This window comes from Saccopteryx bilineata, chromosome 1 (genome assembly GCF_036850765.1).
Source record: "Saccopteryx bilineata isolate mSacBil1 chromosome 1, mSacBil1_pri_phased_curated, whole genome shotgun sequence".
Taxonomy (NCBI): Eukaryota; Metazoa; Chordata; class Mammalia; order Chiroptera; family Emballonuridae; genus Saccopteryx; species Saccopteryx bilineata.
In genome coordinates, this window is record NC_089490.1 from 122,134,345 (window position 1) to 122,154,019 (window position 19,675).

Genomic DNA, 19,675 nt, shown 5'->3' on the forward strand with positions numbered 1-19,675 from the left:
AGTTGTACATCATCATTTTTTGCATAAATCACACCCATAATGTATCATTTGTAATTGACAATTTGGATTTCTTTAAAATGTGGTGGTAGAATTTAAAATTGCCTGTAACATAAAATCCTAGATTTTTACCCTGGTGGAATAGCTCTGTTGGTTAGAGCATTATCACAACATGCAGAGGTTGCAGGTTCAATCCCCAATCGGGGCACATACAGGAACAGATTCATGTTTCTTTCTCTCTCTCTCTCTCTCTCTCTCTCTCTCACTCCCCCTTCTCTAAAATCAGTAAATAAAAATTTAAAAAAAGAATCCTAAATTTTTAACAATCTTCATCTGATTCAAGAGTAGTTTTTAGAGACTGTGTCCATAAGTCCTTCTGTAGCATCATCAGCTTATTTTACACATACTTCACTGATTTATATAAGGTTTAAATAAGCTAAAATAAAATAATAGAGTTGGCATAAACAACTGCCTCTTGGTAAAGTACACCAGCCAACTGGTGAGAGAAGCAGGCACACTGGAGAATAATCTTACTGTACGGGCTATGAAGAATGTGCTTACAGAAGAAATACAGCATTCTGGGGACTGTACCCTGGGACTGTAATTAGAAAATGAGTGGAAACTGGTTAAGAGAACTGCTACTGCACAGACTTCTTCTCCTAGCCTTCAGACTACTCAGTAGTCTGTGTCCCTGCCTACCTAGCCAAATTTTATTTTCCACTTATATTTAACAAGGGAAGACAAGATGGTGCTGGAGTAGGTGGAAGTACCAACATCTACCTCCCAGAATCAAAGTGGATTACAAACTAATTTTAAGAACTATCATCTGGAAAAACCAACTTTGGACTAAATTAAGAGGACTCTTCAACCAAGGAACACTGAAGAAGCCACACCGAGACTGGTAGGAAAAACGGAAAAGCGGAGAGGGCTGCCCAGCTCCCCGGAGTGAACGGAGTAAACAGCAGCCTGGAGAGGCTCGCGTGGTGGGAAGTGAATTTAGCAGAGAGGGGAGAGTCCTGAGCCCCAGGAACAAAGCCCCAGCCTGCAGCCCCAGAGCCCAGAAGAGGCATAAGGTCAGTTAGTATTTAGCTGGAAACAAGTCAGGATACTGTTTGTGAGAAAGAGTCTGATTTCTCAGACCCAGGATTCTTCTTATATTTAACAAGAATCCTAACTTCAATTACATATGCTCTACCTTGCCTTTGCTTTTACCAAGTTTTTCATATTCATCTAAAAAATACCCATTTTTCCTTCTACCTGTGGAAATTTTACCATTCTTCAAACTCAGCACAAAGACTTCTCATCACCAGCTCAGGCTTCATTATGTCCCTCTCCTATGAGCTTATATTGTACTGATAGTCTACATCACACAATTTCCCTTTATTAAATTATAATCCTTCATTATCCCTTTTTTCCTGCATTAATCTTTCCCTTTCTGCTGGATTATTCCTATTAGTACACTAATATGTTCTATTATCTGCTAACATTTTTTTTAAGTACTAAGTGCAAGGTCTCTGGCTTGAGTATGGATCATAGATATGATCCCATGGTCACTGGCTTGAAGCCCAAGGTCGCTGGCTAGAGCCCAAGGTTGCTAGCTTGAACAAGAGGTCACTTGCTCTGCTATAGCTCCCCCCCAGCCCCCCGCCCAGTCAAGGCACATATGAGAAAGCAATCAATGAACAACTAAGGTGCCACAGTGAAGAATTGATGCTTCTCATCTCTCTCTCTTCCTGTCTGTCTTTCCCTATTGGTCCCTCTCTCAGTCTCTCTCACTGCCTCTGTCAAAAAACAAAAGTACTAAGAGCTTTGTACTCACCCAAATATTTCTCCTCCCCCCTTCATAGCCATATTTCCTGAAACAGTTGCCTACTCATACGACTCCTACTTCCTCACTTTCCACGTACTTTAACCCTCTTTTTAGCTCACTAGAGCAGTGGTCCCCAACCCCCTGGCCACGGACCGGTACCGGTCTGTGGGCCATTTGGTACCGGTCCGCAGAGAAAGAATAAATAACTTACATTATTTCCGTTTTATTTATATTTAAGTCTGAACGATATTTTATTTTTTTTAAATGACCAGATTCCCTTTGTTACATCCGTTTAAGACTCACTCTTGATGCTTGTCTCGGTCACGATACATTTATCCATCCCACCCTAAAGGCCGGTCCGTGAAAATATTTTCTGACATTAAACCGTTCCGTGGCCCAAAAGTTTGGGGACCATTGCTTCTCGGCCTTTTGGCTAAGATCAAGTGTAGGATCTGTTCTTATCAGTTTAAAAGGTTGGGGACCACTACACTAGAGGATGGGCTTCTGTCATTATTATCAATACTACTCTAGTCAGGATCATTAACAATCTCCGTGTTGCCCAACTCAGTCTGATCTCTCGATGCTGAACAACTGAACAACTGAGAGATTTCTCTTCCCAGAAACTTCCTCTCTTGTCTTCTGAGATAGTACTTTCCTGATTTATCGCCTGCTCACTGGCTGACAATCTCAGTTTCCTTTCCCTAGTCCTCCATTTCTATTAAAATACTTAGGTCAAGTTTTTCAAGGATCTATCCCTCTTCTTTCTCCCCTCCTCCCAAGTTAAGAGATTTGCAAAATGCACAGAACCAATTTCTAAGGAAACTTGAGAAATGTCTGGGGATCTTTGGGGGACAAATAGTAGTATTATTTAATGAGGAAGGCCAAGGATGGTAGCATCCTGCAATGCAAGATAGTCCCCAACAAGGAACACTTGTATCATACCATGACATTCAAATGTTCCACCAGATAGTCACATAGATGAAAAAATTATTCAGAACCTAACTCAGTTTTACAAATAAAAGTAGTGTAATGGGGTTTTAATATACATAATTACCAAGAAATACAACCATCATGTACATTAAGGGACAAATCTCTTTTTTCCTGTAAATTGACTACTTTGGAAAAACATAAAGTCAATGGCAAGAAAGCCTGAGATGCCAAAACTACATATCTGTCCCACTGTCCAAAGAGCAATGATGTGATCTTATACATCAGGCACTCCCCTATCCTGCAGCCCTGCTGTATTTTTTCTCCACATGGGGCACTTCTCACCATCAGACATACTTTATCTTTTATTTAATTATCTTCTTTATTGAACTTCTTTCTCCCACTAAAATGTAGGTTCCACGACTAAAATATCTTGTTTGCTGTCTCCCCAGAACACTGTACGATATCCAGTACACTATTTGATACATGCAAAGGATCAATAAATACTCATGGACTCAATCTGATTACTTCCTATCTTCTACTGTGGTCACAAACAAGTACTTCCTTATTGCAATATATAGGAAAATATAATTTTATTTCTCTGTCTTATTACAGTTAGAGTATTATATTGAATTTTTAACTGTAAGCATACATAGATTATATTAGCTATAGATACCATGCCAAGATAGTAAAAGGTGGATTTCAAAATACCTGCTATATCAAAGGGACACTGGGTCTCACAAAGCTGAGAAGCACTGGCCTGTGTGAGCTCCTTTCTATTTCATACCTCTGTTTTGACACTGTTCTAACAAACCCAAATTTCTCCTTGACAACTCCAACTGAAGGTCCAAAGACATCTCAAATCTAAATGCCCAGATGGAAAGTGAGTCTCCAATCACTCAGTCAATCTCTGGCAAACCCATGGAGTCTCGGAAATTACCCCATAGCTCCAGAAATCTAGGTATCATCTTTTAGTCTCCCTTTCCCTGGTTCCCTACTCAAATCTACCAACAAATCCTCTAGAGTCTATCTTCAAAGCATGTCTGGAATCTACCCACTTTTCTTCATTATCACCTCTTTTTTGAACTACATATTATAGAATCATCTAACTAGTTGCCTACTTAGCTTTCACCTCTTCAGTCCATTCCCCAGACAACAAAAGTGCTCATCTTTACAACTGCTTTCCATTGAATTTAGAATAAAATCCAGTCTCCTAACCATGGCCTCTAAGATCCTGCAAGATTGGCTAACTCTCCAACTTTATCTTATACACACTCCTCTTCACTTACAACATATCAACCACACACACCTTCTTCACTTCCTACAATAAAGCAAGTGTCCTCAGGATCTTCCTTCTGCTAAGCCTCTCTTGCTCTAAACTCCCCTATATATTCACATATCCACTCCCTGAGCTGCTAGCACCTCCTTCGCATCCAGCAAGTCTTTGCCTAGTTAACACTTCCCCAGAGGCCTGCCCTGATTACTCAACCTAAAGTACAGTAGATGTACTGTTGTTATTCTCTTCCTATTGTTTTCTTTCATGGCACTCATCACAACTTGTAATTATGTATTTATTAATTTTGTAATTTTTTAATGTCTGTCTGTTCCACCAAAATATAAGGTTCATAAAAACAGGAACCACATCTGTTTTGTTCACCATTGTATATGCATTGGCTAGACCAGTAACTAACAAGGGTCCTGGCATATAGGGGGCGCTCAGAAACTACATATCTGATGAAAGAAGGAATTAATGAGTCACCCTTGAATCCAACCCCTCCCTCACCAACAAAAGCCATTTGTTACCAAAACCTGAAGTTTTACCTAAGAAATGCCCCTCATTGGCCCTGGCCGGTTGGCTCAGTGGTAGAGCGTCAGCCTGGCGTGCAGAAATCCCGGGTTCGATCCCCGGCCAGGGCACACAGGAGAGGCGCCCATCTGCTTCTCCACCTCCCCCTCCTTCCTCTCTGTCTCTCTCTTCCCCTCCCGCAGCCAAGGCTCCATTGGAGCAAAAAGATGACCCGGGTGCTGGGGATGGCTCCTTGGCCTCTGCCCCAGGCGCTAGAGTGGCTCTGGTCGCGACAGAGTGACACCCCGGATGGGCAGAGCATCGCCCCCTGGTGGGCGTGCCGGGTAGATCCCGGTCGGGCGCATGCGGGAGTCTGTCTGACTGCCTCCCCGTTTCCAGCTTCAGAAAAATACAAAAAAATAAATAAATAAAAAATAAATAAACATGGACATTTTCATTTAAAAAAAAAAAAGAAAAAAAAGAAGTGCCCCTCAAATCTTTCTCTTTTAATCCATTCCATTGCCACCAGAGCACATAAATTGCCTAATTTTACTGTCTTCGCCACTGTCCTTGCCTCATCTCTCATGTGTCCAGTCTATCATTCAAGTCATCCTAGACAGAAGCAACCTAATACAGAAATGATCTTATTTCATTTCTTCTTAAAAGCCCCCCTGCTTACAGAATAAAGAAAATTTTCTTTAGTATAGAAAATGAGGGTTGGCTCCATCTACCTTTTAAGCCTTATCACTCATGACCTCAACCACCCACACATCCTCTTTTAGGTTAGACACATCTCAAACTTCCTACACATACCATGTATCCCATTCTGTGCCTTTGAGGTTCCCTCTGCGTGGTAAAAATCCTGGGTGGCCCTCAAGACCCAGCTCAAATGTCACTAATCTTAGGAAGTTTCCCTAAACTTTTGGACAGAATTAAGTTTCCACATTCTGTAACAACACTCATCATCTTGCTTGGAGAGGCAGTACTAGCACAGTCATTAAGATAACAGACAAGCCTGACCGGGCGGTGGTGCAGTGGATAGAGCGTCGGACTGGGATGCGGAGGACCCAGGTTCGAGACCCCAAGGTCACCAGCTTGAGCGCAGTCTCATCTGGTTTGAGCAAAGCTCACCAGCTTGGACCCAAGGTCGCTGGCTCAAGCAAGGGGTTACTCGGTCTGCTATAGCCCCACAGTCAAGGCACATATGAGAAAGCAATCAATGGACAACTAAAGTGTCTCAACAAAAAACTAATGATTGATGCTTCTCATCTCTCTCTGTTCCTGTCTGTTTCTGTCTATCCCTCTCTCTGACTCTCTCTGTCTCTGAAAAAAAAAAAAAGAAAAAAGATGACAACAAAGTTACTGAGATTTACAAGATTAAGTAACCTTACCCAAATTATTTACTGTCCCTAGGCCTCAGTTAGTTTAATTGTAATATGGAATAAAAATACAATAGCAGGACTCTTTTGAGGACTAGGAATTAAAAAGTACTTAGCACAGACCTAGTAATAAAAAGACTCAATACATGATATTAGTCATTAATCTAAACTGTGAGACAGTCTCTGCGCTACCTGAAAGCAAAGACTATATATATCTGTGTCCCTATTATTTAACATCTGACCCAAGATCACTCGGTAACTATTTCTCAAATTAAGTTGAGGTTTAAAAATCACCAAGGCAAAACTGCGGTTACTGGGTTAGAGAACCTTCGTGGAACATCAAGAATATTTTATATTGTGATAAAATCAAGCTATATATCATCATGTATCTATCAATTCTCTACATTAATATGCCAAAGATTATTGTTCTAATCCTCTGGCTCATCTTGTCAAGTTTTATTACAATTTTTACTTGGCTTCTTTTATACCCTGGGTTATTACTCTCCAAGCCCTAAGCCTACGATAATTTGCATGGGTTGTAAACTAATTGTTAAATTTAAAAGGTAATTTTGCAATTCTATGGCACTTAATTGACTTCCTATCCCAAGGCACTAAAATTACCCTGAAACAGCTCATCAGACCTACCAGTCCAGACAAGAGCAGAAAGTGTCACAACCGTGTACACGGTTGTAGAATTTACACTGATGATTCAGAAAAGACTACGGTAAAGAGTGGATCTCCTAGCTTCGTAGGTCTCCAGGCGCCCAAACGCATGGTAAATATATACATTCCTAAACAGCATTTCCATCACTCTAGCGTGAAGAGCCACCTCTCCCCACCCGAAGGGTGTGTGCATGCGTGTGTGTGCGTGCGTGTTTCGGCGGCCCCACGGCCACGCCTTGGGATAGCCTTACTGGCAGGTGGCCTGTTATGAGCCCTGAAATCAGGGTCACCCCAGCACGCAGAGCAGTAACAGCCTCCGGCGCGGCACTGCGTGCAAGCCGCGCACCCGTCACAGGGGCTGTAGTCCCGGCAGACAGCCCCCCAGGGAGGGTTGGACAAGCACACGGGACGGTCGCGAGGGGAGTCGGCTGAGGGGCTGGGGCCGAGATGGGTAGGACCCTTCACAGGGCTTGGCGCCCCGTGTGTTTTAAGCAGCAGGACCTTGCACCAACCTCCACAAAGGCATCTGTCAGATCACTAGCTCGGTCCATCACTGGCAAATGGCGTCCGGCCACGATTTTCACCTTCAGCTTCCCAGGCATGGTCTTGGCTTGGGCCTCTCCTTAAGCTCCTGCAGAAACAAACAAGAGATTCTGCGCCGAGCGCCCAGCCTGGCGGGGAGGGGCGGGAACGCGCGGAGAGCGGCGCGCCGCGGAGGCGCGCGGAGCAACTGACCGCAGGGGGCGCGCGGGGCAACTGACGGCAGAGGGCGCGCGGGGCAACTGACGGCAGAGGGGATGCAAGGAGCAGTCTGGCGCAAAAGCTGAGGCCTCATTCCGGAGAGGCAGCCGGGGGAGTCGCCATGGTGGGCTCCTCTGTCCCGATCCCGCAGGGCTGGCTAGAGAAGCCAGAGCCTGTCAACATCCCGCAGAGCTTCTGCCGCCGTTCCTAACGATCCTCCTCCCCCAACATGGCGGCTCTCTCGGTGTGGAGGCAGCATCGATTATTCGGCGCTCGGCCCCCTCGGCAGGGAAGAAGGAAAATCCGCGCTGTGAAGGTAAGAGGGAGGAGGGGGGGCGGATTTGGAAGCTGGAGGGCAGGGAAAATGGAGTGAGCCCTGCATCATCCATCGAGTCTGGGCTGTGAGTCAGGGCGCTGCTTCGTCCCCGGAGGAAACCAGCTCTCAGCCTGGGCGGGGTAGGTGCCGCTCCGGGCCGGGCCGGCCGCTGCCATCCCGGCTGCGACAGCAGACTGCTGGAGGAGCGGTTTCAGTCTGCCTTGAACGGCCCGTTGGTGCTTTGTATCAGCAGCTTAGCTACTATCTACCTAGAAAGGTGACGGTTTTATAAGAAATAGGGTAAGAAATTTCGGCGAATATCAGGCAGTTGACTCACATTTTTTATTCAGTCGCATACACCTGTACTGTGTCTCGGGTAACAGGTGTTACAGTAGGTCTTGGGCAGAAAACCAAACAACAAAGGCAACAACTGTGAAATCCAAAACCATGCCTGAAAGAATTTACCCTGCCCTCATAGATTTTCTCAGTGTGCTTAGTGTCTACGAGCCTAAAGACAAGACTGCCGTGGCTGGCAGGTCAGGACTATATATATATATATATTAGTATACATATATATACTAAATTGCATAATCTATAGGCCCAGACCGTCAAAAAAGGAGTAGGGAAATTGAGGAATTGAGGAACACGCACAGGATGTATGTAGCACAAATCACTCCATACCAAGTACAAAAACAACCTTAACAGTGCATGCTGTATCACATACAAAATCATCATTAACAATTCAGTATAAAGAATATACCACTGAATCCATCAGGAATGAGAAATTCCTAAATGAAGGTATCAGGGTAATAATCGTAACTTCAAAAACATCAGGTTAAATTAACTACTTCAGGCAGCGGTGACTCCCAATTATCTTTTCAAGGCAAAAGAAAAAATTCTTTTGCAGAGGGAATATTTTTCACATAAGTGAGAACTTGAACCTTCCAAAAAAAGAAAAAAAGTCTTCCTTAAAAAATAAATCGCTGACTTTGGGACTAGAGCAGGGGTCAGTAACCTTTTTGGCTGAGAGAGCCATGAACGCCACACATTTTAAAATGTAATTCCATGAGAGCCATACAATGACCCGTGTACCTTACGCATTATCCAATAAAAATTTGGTGTTGTCCTGGAGGACAGCTGTGATTGGCTCCAGCCACCCGCAACCGTGAACATGAGTGGTAGGAAATGAATGGATTGTAATACATGAGAATGTTTTATATTTTTACATTATTATTATTTTTTTATTAAAGATTTGTCTATGAGCCAAATGCAGCCATCAAAAGAGCCACGTCTGGCTCTCAATGAGCCATAGGTTCCCAACCCCTGGACTAGAGAAATCTTTGTTCATTTAAACCAGTGGTAGTCAACCTGGTCCCTACCGCCCACTTCCAGCTTTCATGGTGGGAGGTTGCAGAGCAACCAAAGTATAAATAAAAAGATAGATTTAACTATAGTAAGTTGTTTTATAAAGATCTATTCTGCCAAACTTAGTGAAAATTCAACATAAAGTACTTGGTAAGTAATTATTATTATATGCTTTAACTTGCTGTAACTCTGCTTTATAAATTTTATAAAGTAAAGTTTCTTCCCTACTTTGTAAATCACCTGTGGAACTGGTGGGTGGTTAGAAAATTTTACTATAACAGAGATTCAAAAGTGGGCGGTAGGTATAAAAAGGTTGACTACCCCTGAAAACTAACAAAAGGATAGAGGCCTCATGCAGATTTCCTTAGCTTCACCTACAGTTTTTTGTGGAGTCTTAACTCCACCCTTTAATGTCCTTACCAAACTCTCAAGGTCTGCTACACTAAGTGATAGGTTAACTTTGGTGTGTTTTGGTGGTAGAGTTGAAATAGTCTTTTTACTAAAATCAAGGAATTACTATACTTCATTTTTTTAAATACCAAAATGTGTAAGGACAAATATTAGAAAACTGAAGTTTAACAACAAGCTTGGTGGGAAGTAATGCACTGTATTACAACATGATGCAATGTAAAATATTTGCAAATTGACCAGAGGTTAACAATCTCAGCCTCCTAATTAGTAGCCTGTCAAGTACTTATATGTACCTGCTTCTTTAGACATCATCAACAGATTATTTTTAAGATACTTACTGAAGACTTTTTTTTTTAGTTGAATTAAGCCTTCAGTTTGTTTTCTAATAATTGTACTAGTTTGTTTAAATTAATGCTGGAAACAATGCTGACTTTTGTGACAGTTCTCTCATGATCTAGTTTTTTATTATTTTCTTTAGCTTTATACCTCGTTACTCTTTTTGCATTTTATTTAGATCCTACAGTAATAATAAAAGTTAACATGTTGATTATTTGCTGTGTACCAGCTACTAAATTCAGTGCTTCACAGCTTTTAAGCCTCCATAAAATCCTATGAGGTGGTAATTATCAGCCTTTATTTTATAGATGAGGAATTTGAGGCTTTACAAAGGTATGATGATAACCCCAAGTCATGGAACTGGTAATATTGGCAGGATTTAGATCTAAACGTTGTGATTCCAAGAACCTATGATCTTTACAGGCCATGTAGTTTTCCAATAAGCTATGGTTTACTCTCTATCTGAGATACCTGTCTCATAGTCATCCTGACAAATACTTAAGAATTCGTAACTCAGTTTAAATGTTACTTTAATGGCTTCTGTGGTCTTTTTTCTAGTAAACATACTGTCCACTACCATGGCTCTGCTATCATTAAATCTAACAGTGTCCTTATACATAATTATTGATCTGTCTTTCTCTCCCTTATTAAATTTTGAACACCTTAAGGCAGGGGTCTCAAACTCAACTCAGCATGTGGGCCGCAGAGCAAGATCACAGCCATTCGGCGGGCCGCACTAGGTCTACAAAAGGCAACTGTTACGCAACCCTTTTCTCACTGCAGTTGAAAACAAAAAAAAATCAGTACAACAAGCACAATCGTACATGCAGTTTACTCTGTCACAAAACGACCAGAAACTAGTTTGCATCACAACTGCTGTTAACTAAGCTAATATCTAGCTAGGATGCTAGAGAAATGAAAAATACAAGTAGACACCTAGGCTTACTTAATTTTATCCAAAATATTTTGAATTTTGTGGATTAGTCTGCGGGCCGCACAAAATTGTTCGGCGGGCCGCGAGTTTGAGACCCCTGCCTTAAGGGGAAGGACTGTTTCCTATTCATCTCTCAATTCTCAGTTCCTTGCCCTGTGCCCTTCATATGATCAACAAATGCTTATGGAGTTAAATGTAACAATTAACATATACATTTGCTACTTTGCTTTCTCTTTTCTGACTTCCTAAAATGTTTCTTTTAATATTTCTTCACCCCTTCCAGGTTAAACTCCTCAAGGTTGTCTATATTTAATATCCTGTCCTCCTTTTACAGGCATTCCATGAAACTATCTCTCTTTGGCTTAGCTACCACTGCTCATGGCTTGAGGTCCGCAGGCTGCAGCCAAAGACTTTGCATAGGAAAGCCTTATCGTTGTCATCATCGCTGAAATTATCATCTTCTACGACTCTGATGAGGCTCTTCAGCCAGCTGTTATTCTCACTGGCCACTACTATCTCACATAAAAACTGGAGCAGCATGTCTTCCTACTCCTCTTGATTCAGGTTCTGCTGAGTGTGATCAACCAGTGTCTTCAACATCTGGAGGATTGCCTTCATTTACAGCCAGCCCACATTATAGGTGATGGTGATATTGCGGTGCAGGGAGGTGAGAGGATGTAGGGCAGGGCAGATAGTAGCTTTAGAGAGCTTGCCCCAAACTCCTTTTCCCTGTAGGGCTTCCAGGAAAACATCACAAGACGTGTCAGGAGTTTTTGTAGGAGATCAACTCGGTAGACTTGATGGAAAAGCTACTGAGGTACGGAATCCCACCCAGGGAGCAGGTCTTCAGAGCCACTTCTGTGACTGCCCTGCCCAACTCAGGCACGAAGACGAAGGTGTTGCTGGGACCAAATGCCCAAGTGAGCAGTTTGGGTGAGGAGACCATCTGTAGGATTTTGGAACATAGTTGGATGTCCGTTTCATTTGAGTAGTCACACTTGCTAAGCTTGATGTAGTCGATGATTGAGTTCCCCTGAGGCAGGGCCAAGTAGTTGTGCTGGCCCAGCTTCACAATGAAGTGCATGAGGGCCATCAGCACTGGCTTGAGGTCCTCCAGAATCACCAGAATGGTTGAATGCATCATCTCTCACTGCAGCTTCTTTGTCTGCGGCGCTTCCTGGAACACTTCTGTGAACACTTGAAGGGCTAAAACCATCTTCCCTGGATCCTTGGACTCCATGGTCTTTTGCATTAAGAATACCAGCTGATCACTGTATAACCTGGTCAGAGTGGAGGGGCTTCAGGGCGAGGCTGTGGTTCTCTACGGAGTGAGGATCTGATTACTTGACTTTTTCAGTCAGCAGGTTGAACAGCATGCCTGTGATGGTCTCCACCTGAGATTCCCAAGTTCCAAACCAGAGCAGTCATGAGTTGGCAAATATACTGGGAAATATGTATAGAAAGGTGTGACTTCGGTGGACATCAAATTCATTAACCATTGGGTTAATCCAGTGGTCAGTAAACGGTGGCTCTTTGGCCCCTTGAGTATGGCTCTACCACAAAATACCACATGCGGGTGTGCAGCTGGATGGGGGGGTCGGTAGGTCAGGTGATGGGAGACGCAGTGGAGGATAGCTGCGCAGGGGAGGCGCATGGGATTCATGCACGAGTTGAGTGAGCATGTGGCTCGCCAGCGGCGGTTTGCCAACTATTGGGTTAACCGATTCACTTCGTTCTTCAGTTTGATGATCTCCAGGACTTGCTGTGCTACCTGGTCTTTGCTGCTAAGAAATCAACAGTTGAAGAGGACCCAGAAGGTGAGGTAGGACATGATGGACACTGTCTTTTGATCGAGGCCCATCACTTCTTCATTCCTGGTGCCCAAATGCTTCTGGGCACTGATGACCAATGCATTGAGTACGTGACCCATTGCTAACATGTCATCCTCCTCTTGAGCCATCTTCAGATAGTTCAGGACACATTTCCATGTGAGAATAATGGAGGGAGCTTCACTGTTGGAGAACGTAAGCTTCCCCACTACAACCAGGAGGCTCCTTGGAGGCAGACTGTGCACATGCAGTTAATCCCATAGCTTGACAATGACCATTCCTGGAGCCTAGGATCCCAGAAGCCCTTAGGACTGCACTGCTCATCTTCTCCAGTTCTCTCTCTGGCTTCTTTGTCCTCAGATAGTGGACAATGAAATTGCCATTTTCTGGCACAAGCAAAAGTCTAACTGGACATTGAAGACTTCACATTCCACAAATTGCAGGGTTTGTACAATATCATCTGAACTGACCAGCAACTTGGAGTGCCTCCATAAGTGTCTCGGCGGCCCCTATTGAGAAATGCCTTTTCAGTTCCTCTTATCCATCTCCCAGGGGCTTACTGTAAATATAAACATCTCTGCAGCACGCCTGCATGCTGCTCACAGCATTTGTCCTCAAATCGCAGCTGACTGCGCCCCTCTCTGCCTGTTCATGTTCATCTCCTGGGTGGTTATAGCCTGTTAGACTGGGAGCTGGGCTCCGTGCTCCCTGTGCGGGCTCTGGCAATTCTGCTCTCTGCCTGGCCCGGACTGCATACGGCCGGATGCTGGTGCTGCTGCTCTTCCAGGCCCCGCCTCGGCGTGCTCACTGGCTCCTGAGCTCTGGTTCCAGCCGTGGCTCCGGCCTAGTTGAGGGCCCCTGTGTGCTTCCTGTGCAGGCCAGCGTGGTGTACTCCCTACCCACCAACAGACCTGAGGACCTGGGCTATCGGCATGCCTGCTCCTAGCCTGCGTGATTCCAGTGCCCACCCCCAGCACCAGCACAGGACAGTTCTTCCCCTTCCACGACCTGGGTGATGGCATACCCGCTCCTAGCCTGTGTGATTCCAGTGCCCACCCCCAGCACCAGCACAGGACAGTTCTTCCCCTCCCATGACCTGGGTGATGGCATACCTGCTCCTAGCCTGCGTGTTTCCTGTGCCCACCCCCAGCACCAGTGTGGGACAGCTCAAACCCTCCAAACAACCTGGGCTGTTGGCACACCTGCTCCTATCTTGTGTCTTCTGGTCAGATTTATTCTTGTTTTGTTATTTTCTTTTGGATTGGTTTTTTAATGGCTTGTGTTCAGTACAAACTAGAGTGGTTAAATTCACAAGTTTTATTAGTCTTGGGTGTTTCTATATTACCTATATGAGTATCAGTCTTATTAACACATACTACTTTCAGCATACAAGTGGATTATTTTCTAGCTGTTGTTAATAGTAAGGTAGGGTGCCCTATAGAAGTGCTAAGTTATTCAGTGAGTTATTTGCTGTTCATTTTCTGCCATTTCTTGTTGGTGAATCATTTCTTGTGTTGCTTGTTGCATTTTTTCCAGCTTCTCCAAAGTCAGAAACTTTAAGTGTAAAAGTTTGGGTTTACACAACACCATTGTGGTTATATTTTTTGCAGACACCTGCCCTTGTTTTGGAAGAAATTCCCAAAACATGGACTTCACTTCTGCCATATCTGGATTGGGGGCTATAGTTTTTCAGATTTTCAGATGCTTCTCTTCACAGATGGCTCAACTGTTGCCATGGCAACAGAGGGATTTGGGCAAAGGAAAAACTGCATCATACTGAAGATGGCAGGCCAGAAAACTGTTGCCATTATCCATATTTATTCTTGTTTTAGCGTTTCAGTGATATCTATTGCTGTACAGTACCTCATATTAACTTTGTTTTTTAATTTTTTTTTTTTTTTTTTACAGAGATAGAGAGAGGGATAGATAGGGACAGACAGACAGGAACAGAGAGAGATGAAAAGCATCCATCATTACTTTTTTGATGTGACACCTTAGTTGTTCATTGATTGCTTTCTCATATGTGCCTTGACCGTGGGCCTTCAGCAGACCAAGTAACCCCTTGCTCAAGCCAGCCACCTAGGGTCCAAGCTGGTGAGCCTTGCTCAAGCCAGATGAGCCCATGCTCAAGCTGGCGACCTTGAAGTCTCGAACCTGGGTCCTCAGCATCCCAGTATGATGCTCTCTCCCCACTGCGCCACCGCCTGGTCAGGCTAACTTTGTTTTTTAATAAACAGTACATTATAGTGATCAAGAACATGGGGTATGAACATAGTTCTGGTTTTGAGTCTAGGTTTTTTACTTGATTAGATGTGTTATCTTGGTTAGTTTCTTAGTTAACTTTCCTAAACCTCAGTATACTTAGCTGTAAAATGGCTGCAAATGCTTCTACCTCAAAGGGTTGTTATGAGAATGAAATAAATCCTGTCTTTCATAATTAATTATTGCTGCAGAGCACCTGTATATTGGCTGCCCAAATAAAAAACAAAACAGAACAATACATCTGTTTGAAATTTTGTCTGATATGCAATACAAATGGAAAAATATCATTATAATATGGTATTTTTCAAACTGAACCTTCAGATTTTGTTCATATGTAAAGATTACACAAAAATACTTAAAAAGCATACTGTTCTGCCCTCCTACAAGTTTTTGAATGCATAGTTTTGAAACCTCTTTATTTTTTTTAAGTAAACATATACTGTCTTGGAAACCAATATTTGTATTAGGTTGTGTAGCTACATAGTAGTTTTCATATCCCCTTACTCCTTTTTAACTATGATATAGTTACTGAAATATTTTATTAAATGTCTATAACTTTTAATATTGATATTTGATACTTTTTATTTCAGTGTGGAATCAAAATCCAAGTGTTGTATATAGTTGCTCTATTATGTCTCCTTTAGTATTCTAATTTAATAACTAATATTCCTTCCCAGTTTTATAAAGATGAGTTTGTCCTGTATGTGTAATTATTGATGTATCTCTCTGTCCTTTAGTAAGTTTTGAACACCTTGAGGTGAAGGACTGTTTCCTATTCATCTTTCCTTGCCCTGTACCCTTCATATGATCAACAAATGCTATGGAATGAAATAAAACAATTAACACATATATTTTCCTTTGTCTTTCCTGACTTCCTAAAATGTTTCTTTTATATTTCTTTACCCCTTCCAGGTTAAACTTCTCAAGGTTGTTTATGTTTGGTCCCCTCACATCCCCTTACAGGCATTCCATAAAACTATTTCTGTTTGGCTTTAGCTACTGTCATTCTACCAAAACTTCACTGGATCATCAGTAACCTTTGATTGCTAAACCCAGTGGTTTCATTTTGCCACTGGTTTTCATTTTACACAACTCTCAGCAGCATTTGACATGGTCGAACATGCTGTCTTTGAAATACTCTTCCTCTTGGTATTCAGAAACCATGCTTCTCTTACCTATTCCTCTATATATATCTTTCTTCTAAGCTTGCTCACCATCCTTAAATAAATAAGTGTTTTACTCAGGGTTTAGTTTTTGGCCCTTTTTGAACTATCTCCCTAGGTAATCTCTTTTATGCCCATAAATTCAATTTCTGTATGTTTAGTTAGGAGTTTGACATTTTTATATTTAGCTCACAACTTTCTTCTGGTTTCTGGACCCCATATATCCAACTATATTATCCCTATTTCCACTTGAAGTGTGAAAATGACCTTAAAGTCAACATATCCAAAACTGAACTTTACCTCTCCTGCACCACAGTAAGAGTGATTACAGCCCGACCTGCGGTGGCACAGTGGATAAAAGCATCAACCTGGAACACTGAGGTTGCTGGTTTGAAACCCTGGGCTTGCCTGGTCAAGCCACATATGGGAGTTGATGCTTCCTGCTCTCCTTCCCCCCTTCTCTCTCTCTCTCTCTCTTTCTCCCTCTCCTCTCTAACAATTGAGTAAATAAAAATATTTTTTAAAATAATAGCAATTAGAACAAGAATATACAAAGCCTGGTGCTTCCCATCTCAAACAGTATCAGCACAAGCTACATAGTCAAGTGTTCACTGGTTTAAGTTTGAGGGTATATACAAATTTCAACTTAGATCAGTTACTTTTGCTTCAGTTTACTTCTAAAGCAGTAAATCTGCTGAGTAAAGAGTAAAAATGAGCTAAATAATTGGCTGGGGAGGTTCCTTTTCGTACTGGTTTCCTTGTACCTCATAAAGGTGTGTCTGATGTCCAGTGGCATAATAGCTAGATTTAGCAAAATGTTCTCCAGATTAGATCATTGAAGTGAAGCACACCGCTTTGTATCAGTACCCATTAATGCATTCAGTGAGTCAAGTAAAATATAATGGGCGGGTTATACATAGGCTGTGACTTCCTTATTGTACCAGCAGCAGAACAAACTTTCCTTTTGGTGTCTGTACTGCACAACCTGGAGGTTTTCCACTTATGTCTGCTTAAGACCTTTGTGGAAAATTCTGGCCGCATCTGACAATTATCTTTGGCTCTTCCTGTTCCTTACCCTTGACACCCAATTAATAGCTAAGTCCTATTATTTATAACTCATAATGATCTCACAAATTTATCTGACTTCCACCATTATTTTTTACCTGGAAGGCTGGTATCCCCATTTCCACTCTTGCTTTCCTCTAATTCATTCACCATAAAGCAGTCCAAGTGATCTTTTTAAATAGCAAATACATCTGTGTCATTCTATTTGGGGGGAATTTTTGCCAAAGATCAGGGGACATTCCCTTACTATCATACCCACCCCATTTTTTCCCTTAATTTATTGATTTTAGGGAGAGAGGAAGGGATAGAGAGAGAGAGACAGGAACACCAATCTGTTCCTGTATGTGCCCTGACAGGGATCAAACAGACAACCTTTGCACTTTGAGAGGATGCTCTAATGAACTGAGCTATCTGGCCAGGGGAGACCCTTAAGAAGGTAAAAATATTGAGAAATTCAAGAGAGAGATGTGGGTAAGAAGGTTTGTAGCTCTGGCCTGATAGCTCACAGCTTGTCCCAATGTGCCAAGGTTGTGGGTTCAGTCCCCAGTTGGCACATGCAAGACTCAACCAATGAATGCATAAATAAATGGAACAACAAAGCGATGTTTCTCTTTCTAAAATTCATAAATAACAAATTTTAAGTGGGTTTGTGATTTTATTTTATTTTTTTTAATAAATTTTTATTTTAATGGGGTGACATCAATAAATCAGGGTACATACATTCAAAGAAAACATTTCCAGGTTATCTTGTCATTTAGTTCTGTTGCATACCCATCACCCGAAGAGAGATCGTCCTCCGCCACCCTCCATCCAGTTCTCTCTGTACCCCTTCCCCTCCCCTTCTCCCTCCTTCCCTCCCCCCACCCCCCGTAACCACCACACTCCCGTCCATGTCTCTTAGTCTCGCTTTTATGTCCCACCAATGTATGGAATCCTGCAGTTCCTGTTTTTTTCTGATTCGCCCATTTCACCCCACACAATGCTACCAAGACTCCACCATTCCGCTGAAAGTGATCCGATGTCCTCATTTCTCCTAGCTGAATAGTATACCATGGTGTATATGTGCCCCATCTTCTTCATCCAGTCCTTTATTTTTTTTTTTTACAGTGATTAAAAGCCTTTAAGCAAACTCTTGGCCAATACAGCAAGAATCCCTAAAAGAGTAGTGTCCTTAACATGTTCACCAAGTCCAAGTTGGCCCATCACCATGCCAAATCCCTGAAAAATGCAACCCAACCACAGTTCAGTCTGTTAGGAGCTGTCACAGGGAGCAGGATTCCAGGAAAGTTCCCCACAGAAAAAGTCCACATGGCACTGGAATTGTTGTCACCATTCTATACTTTGCAGCTCATGTCCAAGTCCCAATGGCCGCTGCTTCTAGCTGGTAATGATTCAGGTAGACTGGAAAAAGCCATTTGCAGCATGCATGGATATGGAGCTTCTGTTCTCTGCCTGGAGAGTTGAGACCAGGTTGCTTTTCCCTGGAGCTCTGTGATTGTGGCCTGGTAAAGAGAACCTTGGGATACACTAAGCTAGGTGGCAAAGGTAAATTCATAATATAAGTTGGCAAAAGGGGGAAAGAGAGCTCTAAATTAGAAGTAGGTCCCAGCCTGAAATATGAGTGGGGCATTGAGGTAGGAGGGATAAAGGAAACACTATATATTAAGCAAAGCAGCAGAAAATAGGACTATCAACACCCACAACAGAGATCTTTGAGGGAAGAATAAAAAACCTGACTATTCAGGCAAAACATAGTTAAGTGGCCCTTGTGCGAATGAGATCAGTTTACCTGCTTCTTGGAAGAAATACCCTAGGCTCGTCCACAGTGTCGTAGATGGGGCCGACGGCCCTGTGCACCTTCAGCCTTCAGTGGCAAACCCCAGCTTTCTGGGCAAGGTTAGGTCATAGGTGGCTGGAGCAGGGCTGGAAGAGACTGAACCCTCCCTTAGAGGAGCGAGGGGGAAGCCCACCTTCCAGTGTCCCTGTTTCCTCACAGCAGAGGCATGTAAGCCTGGCAGGCTTTAGCTCAATGACCTTCCTTTCCACTATTGAAGCAGGACCCAGATGGCATCCTATGAGACCCCTTTGGGGCATTGGAGCCTTTAAGGGTGTATCCTAAAAGCTGGTAGTTTCCCTGATCTCTATTGGGCTTTTTCTGCCTCTAGGTATGTGATTTTATTTTATTTTTACCTTGTTAGATTTAGAGAAACTAGGACTTCTCCACTGGGTGTTACACTGTCACCTAATGCTCGATTGTTTCATTTCAAATGAATTGATACTCAAATTCTTCCATTCCAGTATCTACAGACTGAAGTAGGTCTCAATTCTTCTCAGTTCATGGGATCCAAGTTACATGCCTGACCCTTAAGAAAATTTAACCCAACACTGTATTTCCTTTTACGCACACTCTTTTTTCTTTGCCAATTAGGTAGCATTAATAGAGTTTTATTATCCTATTATCATCAGAGACTTAACTATAATATTAATTGGATTAATTGCATTGATACATAATTTCCCAACCCCTTTGATAATTTCAATCTTTTCCTATTGTTAGAGGAGGAGTCCAATACTGTATACGGTGTACTGTACCTTGGAAAACACAGCTAGATATGAGCTAACCTCACTATAGATGTATGTTATTCAAAGGAGGAATGCTGACAAGTGGAGCAGTTACTAATTACTGGAATTGAT

The 19,675-nt window shown here is 42.7% G+C and overlaps 2 protein-coding genes and 1 pseudogene across 16 annotated transcripts in view; 1 reads left to right on the forward strand and 2 right to left on the reverse strand.

Moving 5' to 3' along the window:
- The window catches only part of C2CD5 (C2 calcium dependent domain containing 5), a 104,112-nt gene extending 96,628 nt beyond the window's left edge, over nucleotides 1-7,484 (reverse strand). For 14 of the 15 annotated variants that reach the window (XM_066264735.1, XM_066264729.1, XM_066264721.1 and 11 more), the window contains exons 1-2: nucleotides 7,350-7,484; nucleotides 7,075-7,193 (exon numbers count right to left, since the gene is read on the reverse strand). In XM_066264735.1, the coding sequence (XP_066120832.1) occupies nucleotides 7,075-7,164 (90 nt within the window). In that variant the 5' untranslated portion in view covers nucleotides 7,165-7,193; nucleotides 7,350-7,484. Of the gene's footprint in view, nucleotides 1-7,074; nucleotides 7,194-7,323 lie in introns of all 15 variants that reach the window. The other variant, XM_066264693.1, reaches the window with a different exon arrangement.
- LOC136321452 (U2 spliceosomal RNA) lies at nucleotides 2,221-2,359 on the forward strand (annotated as a pseudogene).
- Nucleotides 7,485-13,948: 6,464 nt separating the features above from the next.
- On the reverse strand, nucleotides 13,949-15,574 carry LOC136328658 (BBSome-interacting protein 1-like). Its single transcript, XM_066264745.1, has one exon. The coding sequence runs from the start codon at nucleotides 14,157-14,159 to the stop codon at nucleotides 13,950-13,952; it is 210 nt and encodes a 69-aa protein (XP_066120842.1). The 5' UTR covers nucleotides 14,160-15,574; the 3' UTR covers nucleotide 13,949.
- Nucleotides 15,575-19,675: the final 4,101 nt, after the last annotated feature.

Excerpts from the sequence above, each read along its gene's own strand:
- LOC136328658 (XM_066264745.1), bottom strand. The coding sequence starts at position 14,159 with ATGGCAGAAGTGAAGTCCATGTTTTGGGAATTTCTTCCAAAACAAGGG.